The 6,176-nt window shown below is 40.8% G+C and overlaps 1 protein-coding gene across 3 annotated transcripts in view; it reads right to left on the bottom strand.

Annotated features, from left to right (window-relative positions):
- Nucleotides 1-295: 295 nt before the first annotated feature.
- Dusp10 (dual specificity phosphatase 10) overlaps nt 296-6,176 on the bottom strand; it is a 39,801-nt gene continuing 33,920 nt past the window's right edge. For all 3 annotated transcript variants that reach the window (XM_090341159.1, XM_090341160.1, XM_090341161.1), the window contains 2 exons: nt 5,721-6,092; nt 296-1,555 (listed from right to left, as the gene is read on the bottom strand). In XM_090341159.1, coding sequence (XP_090197285.1) covers nt 1,290-1,555; nt 5,721-6,092 — 638 coding nt within the window. In that variant the 3' untranslated portion in view covers nt 296-1,289. The remainder of the gene's footprint in view (nt 1,556-5,720; nt 6,093-6,176) is intronic.

Raw genomic sequence — 6,176 nt, 5'->3', positions numbered from 1 at the left:
AGGCTAACATGAACCCCTCCTCCTATCTGTGAAGTCACTTTCCCTTGATAACAGTGAATAGAGAAAACCACAACTGGGCAGATGAATCCTGGAACTGATTTGCATTCTTGAATCCTGCTTTCCAGTCTCTTCTCCATTTCCTTCCATAAAAATTGTGTTCTCTTTCTAAGTAGGTGTCACATAGATATTGTCATTAAGAGAAGCTGCTCTTGAGAGTTGAGGTAAAAGAGGGAACAAAAAAGACACATCCCAAAATGAGTTTCATTTATATAATGAAAATAAAATTTTACACAATCAACAGAAACACACCAAGGTTTGTTTTTTTTTCTTTGCGAAAAATATTTTTAAATAAACTTTTGTTTTTGTTTTTTTTTTTTTTACATTCTGATATACATATGTAACAAGGTTGATGGCACTATAACTAAAATCAAATCCAAAAAGGAAAAAGGAGGAAAGAAAAGCTTGATATTATTGAATTCCTTTCTCTTTCCAAGCTGGCAAATTTGAACTATTTCTCTATCATTGAGTTGCCAGCTCTAACTTATCTGCACACTCAAAACACCATATTATTGCACAAAGAGCCAATGAAGGCATGGGGCGTGATGATGGTCAATTTCTTCTTGCTCTTACCCAAACCAAAACAAACAAACAGTTCTTAAACACAAAGGAAAAAGAAAACCCAAAGAATGAAACAAGTCAAATCAAGACGATGCTCTGTCTTCTGAGAAATATACGTTTAGACCACTTACACTGCCCTCATCATGTTTGCATCCACAAGCACAACAGGGCTTTTCTAGTGGGTTTTGTTTTCTATATGGATGGCCCAGGCCTGTCCTGGGCCTTCTATTACTTTTAGTTCTTTTTAATTTGTTTAAAGGGTGATATCTTCCGTCTATGAACCCGCACAGACTATAATCAAGCTCTACAAATAGCTTAAAAGGAAAATGGGGAGAAACAAGTTTGATTACATTTTTATTGTTGGCTTAGAAAAGTGAGCTCTTCAGTCTCCCTGCTTTTATCAGTTTACAGGGAGTGAATCTCAATGGCATCAAAAGGTATTATATATATATATATATATATATACATATATATATATATAGTCTTCTCACACTTGTTAAAAATAAAAAGTCTTTAAACAAGTTTGTTGCTATTCACAAACTTTATCCCCCAACTAAAAAAAAAAGAAAAAGAAACAAACAAAAAGAAAAAGGGAAATAGAAGGAAAAAAAGAGACTCAATCTTCCTTCCGGTTTGTCTCCTAATAGCAATCCTTTCCACACTAATCGTGGTCACACAACTGTCTCCACACCCATCAGCTTTGGTGTAAGGATTCGAGGTGTTACACCATTGTTTAGGTCCTCCTCAAACTCCAGCAATTGCCCCATAAAGTTAAGATTCGGGGAAATAATTGGTCGTTTGCCCTTGACGAATTTATAAGCATCTGTCATGGTCATTCGAGTGTGCTTCATCAAGTAGGCAATGACGATGGTGGCAGAGCGAGACACGCCAGCCTGGCAGTGGATGAGAAGTCCCTTCCCACACTGGTGAGCTTCCTCTGGAAAGAGAGAGAGAAGGAAGGTGAAAAGGAGGAGAAAGAGACATCACAGGTCTAAGTTGTAGCTGAGGTTGACATTATCTCCTTTGCTACAGAATGGATTAAAGTGGTTTGAAAACGAAATGTCATGCGTCTACTAGTGAATTCTGTGTGCTTACGTGACAACTCCAAGAATTGGCTACAATCAGTATTAGCATGAGCCAGAAGCTGTATGTCTACATTTAAAGATAAGAGGGAAGGAATCAGGCACAGGAGCAGTGAGTGCTACTCATAACAGTGGACAGAAGCTAGACCTACATGCAGCATGAAGAACTTGTACCATTTAAGTTGACTCCCAAGGCACTGGAGCTCTCACTCAAACATCTGGTTCCTATTCTAATTTTCTAAAACCATACTACTGCAAAAAGGAGAGAGAGAGAGTGTGTAGTGAAGGAAAGGAAGTTAAAAAAAGAGGGAATGAGGAAACAAAGAAAAAATTATTTACACATAAACCCAGATGTGTATCTGTGTGTGTCTGTATAATTATTCTAATTAGAGATGTTAGTACCACTTTCCAGGTTGTGTGTCCTATCAAAACCTGTCTCACTAACAATGCCTCTCTTACCTATGATACAAAAAAGAAAAAGAAAAAAACAGACATAACCTTTCTTTATATTACAGAATAGCGCTGTACAGGACATGACACTACATAGTGTTTCCTAAACCCTGAACAGAATTAAGGAATAAACCTCAACTAGAGAACTATGATGTTCAGCTTCGTACCAGAAAAGCCAAATGTTGCCAAGTGAACTAAAGATGTGGGGTGTTCTGAGCCAGGTATCAGCTCTCTCCCAAGTGTTCTGCCTCTTCTGTGTCCACAAAGAGGCTCCCACATGACAGTGAATGGGAGAAGATGGAATTCTTATAATGGCCAAGTCCAGAGCAATGGACAGAAATCAACACTGCCCAAATTCTTAATTTTCAATATTGAAAAGCTCAGGAAACTAGCTTGGGAACACCGAACTAAACGTTAATGCCGTTTTCAGACTAGAAGGCATCCCGGAGAGTCACCCAGGGACAGTGTCTCTGAAGGGACACTAATCAAATGAAAGGTGAGGAAGTGGGGAGGTTAAAGACAGCAGTGATTTAGTTTAGCTGCTATCCCATGGGCTACTAACAAGTAAACCAAGAAGCTGGATGTTAATTTTTATCTTAAGCATCTATAAATGAGCCTTATTTATGAGATGATAGTATTTTAAGATTATAGTACTTCTATAATTATTTTTTCTGTTCAGCACACCCTATGAATGGATCAGAAAGTATGAGAATGAGATTCTACATGCGAAGTTTGACTGACTCTACCATACAACATCAGAGTGAGTGACTATGAGTCATATGTATAACTTCTTAGAGCCTTAATCCTTCTATCTGAAAAATGGGAACGAGAGTTGCCAGCCTGGTCTCAGGAAATGTGGGAATATCATCTCTTGATTCAGGTTTAAACAGCATGTTAAACCTTAAGCTTGGACTCAGCTTAGTTTACATTGAATGTTCGAAAACAAAATTGTGCCTATATACATTGTGTGATTCCAAATTATCCTCCAGGCTAAATGCTCTTTGTTATTGGTTTTGTTTTCCTTGTAGAAAATCAGGTAAGCCTGAGTAATCTACAAGGAATGTGAGCACTTTAGTTGAAATCCTCTTAGAATCAACATATCTAATGCCATTCATTAATTGGAAAATGATTTCTCAACTTCCTCCACCTGGAATTAAGTCAGGTCGAATCACAATTCTAACATCATATATGAACCAGGAAGTTTCTCATCTACTTACTGACAATAATTTCTTCCTCTGGGCTCAAAACTTGGCTCAGATTTTATTAACAAAGAACCTCAGGCATCTTTGTACCCAGGACTGCCAGTTCAGACTAATTAATAAGGCATTGTAAACATACTCCCAGTATCCTTTTTTGTCTTTTTAAAGTGGGTGGGGACCCTTGCCTGGGAAACAAGAACCTTTCTCTACTATTAGCATTCCCACGACCTTGGAAAAGTCAGTTTACTTTTGAGCCCAGTGACTACTCAGAACTTTCTTCCAGATTGAATCCTCCATGGTGCTACGTGGAAGGTGACTTGGCAAGAAAAATAGCTGGGCAAGGTAGCCACAGCTGCCAACTTGCCAGCAAACCCACCAGACCAGATGGCAATCAAACTTGAGGCATTTTTCTGACAAAGGAGCATCAAAAAGGGGGGGAAAAGTATATTCTTCCTGAGGCAATGGCCATTAATGAGGAAAAGTACTGGGTCATCTCTTTGTGGAAATAAACGTTAGAATCGCTTGAAAAAAGAAATGTTGAGTATCTGGTATATGCTAATGTTCTCCAAATGATCATATAGTGCCTTATAACAATTTAAGACTATGGGAATGACAAAAAGAGAGCATGTAATAATAGGACGCTGCTCCATTCTTGAGGTTAGAGCTTGCTACTGTGAGATTTTCCTCCATGGGAATGACGAGGGCTCTACAATGGTGATCTTTCCTACTTTTGTAAGTCTGAGGCAAACTGTTCACGGGCCCCCTCTTTTAGCAGTGATGTTCACTGTTGTTGTTACCCAGTATTTAGCAACTGAGATAAAAGAAGCAGAAGGGTAAACAACTCCCCTTCTCCTTCTCTTCTGTGAGGTTACAATACAGAAAGGGACTCACTGCCGGTGGCCTGGTGGTTAAAGGCTTTCTCAGAACTAGTTCTTTATCCTGTGCTACCTGGAACCTGAGGTGTGGAAGTCATTCTAATTACAAGTCAGTGTTTAACTGAAGGTAGAAAAGGAAATCCCTGCTTAAGCAGTGTGACAGCATCTGGGAAAAGTAGAATTTTCTTTTCTATTTCTTTTCTTAGACTCATACTGGAGTTTGAACTCAGTGCCTCCCACTCTTGCTTGGCTTTTTCACTCAAGGATGGTGTTCTATCACTGAAGCCATACCTCCACTTCTGGCTTTATGCTGGTTAATTAGTGTCATGGACTTCACTGCCTGAGCAGGCTTTGAGCCATAATCCTCAGGACTATAGGCCTTTTCATATTGATTATGTTTTCTTTTTTTAAATATATTTTTATTGTAATTAATAGAAGGGTTACATTACATTCGCCAGATGGAAGGTGCATTACTTCACATACATTGATACCCTTTCTCTCCCACTGATAGATTATGTAGCAGCAGTAGCAGCTCTTCCCTCCACTTCTTAGTGAATCCTTTGATTCTTTTGATCACAGAGCATGTGAGCGCTCTCTACGCATACAAATATCTGGCATTCTTTCATTGAGAACTTGAGGGATGACAATTGTCTAGATGCCAACCAAACTCAATGACGATTGTTTTGATTTGAAGATGACATGCCCCCACACAAGCTTGTGTGTGGAACACGTGGCTCCAGATGGTGCCGCTATTTGGGAAGGTTCTGGATACTTTTTAGGACGTGAGGTTTATATCTGAATTAGATTCCTAAGAGTGAGCCCCTGAGATTGGATCTCCCTACAACTCACAGTCTCTCTGTCTCTGCTTCCTGTCCACCAAGAGATTAGAGTAGCCCATGCCACAGAATCCCACCATCTTGGTGTTCTGTTTCACCATGGTCCCAGAATCAAGAGCCGAAGACAGCAGGCTAAAAACACTAAAAATCATGAGCTAAAGTAAATCATACTTCCCCTCAGTTGTTATCACAGGTCACAGACCGGGAAAGCTAATACAACTGTATTTTTGTGTTTATCCTGATGGCTCCAATATATTCAGTGACTCCATGGGCTAGAAATTAGGAGAATACTTAGGCTATATGAGGCAGCAGAGCCCAGAACATCTCAGGGCAACCTTTGGGTTGTTTGTTGTTGTTGGCTTCGTTTTTTGGGGGGGGAGGGGCGTTGTTTTTGTACCAGTATTGGGGCTTGAACTCAGGGCCTTGACACTGTCCCTTAGCTTTGTGCTGAAGGCTGGGATTCTACCCTATGAAGCATGCCTCCATTTCCAGCTTTTGCTGGTTAATAAGTCTGACAAACTTTCCTGCCCAGGCTGGTTTCAAACATGACTCTCGGCCTCCTGAGTAGCTACATTATTGTTATCATTTTTTAGACAGAGGACTAAACTTGGACTTGCTATCAAAGCATAAGTTAGAGAGAAAGGAGACGGAGACAGTTACCAATGAACTCAAAAGCCTCTTCAAAGTACTGCCGCAGGTTCTGCTTGTTGCTGTCAGTGGCCGGCAGCCTCTTGTAGTTGAACAGGCCTTTCTCGTAGTGGTACAGGGGAAGGTGTGTGGTGACATTGATCACATAGCCAATGTTCAACCGTTGCATGGTGTCCAGGTCCTGAGCATCCTGCTCGTTGCCAAGGAACAGGAAGGGCAGGATGGGCGTCAGCTCTGCGTTCTCGATGTCAGGGGTGGTGGGGACAGACTGAGGTAGCATGCTCGAGATGGCAGACGCTCCGCCGCCCACCTCGCGGCACTCTTGGAGCTGGAGGGAGTTGTCACAGAGGTTTTCATGGTTCTGCTTAAAACTACTGAGTCCACCTGGAACACACACACAGAAAGCCAGAGGTGACGACTCCTAATCCCAAAGGTTTCAGAGCTGCTGTGTGATGGGTGTGTGTGTGT

The sequence above is a fragment of the Megascapheus bottae genome, chromosome 10 (genome assembly GCF_031878675.1).
Source record: "Megascapheus bottae isolate mThoBot1 chromosome 10, mThoBot2.hap1, whole genome shotgun sequence".
NCBI lineage: Eukaryota > Metazoa > Chordata > Mammalia > Rodentia > Geomyidae > Megascapheus > Megascapheus bottae.
Note: the sequence above shows the minus strand (reverse complement) of the source record. Positions and strands in the feature narration are given on the sequence as shown.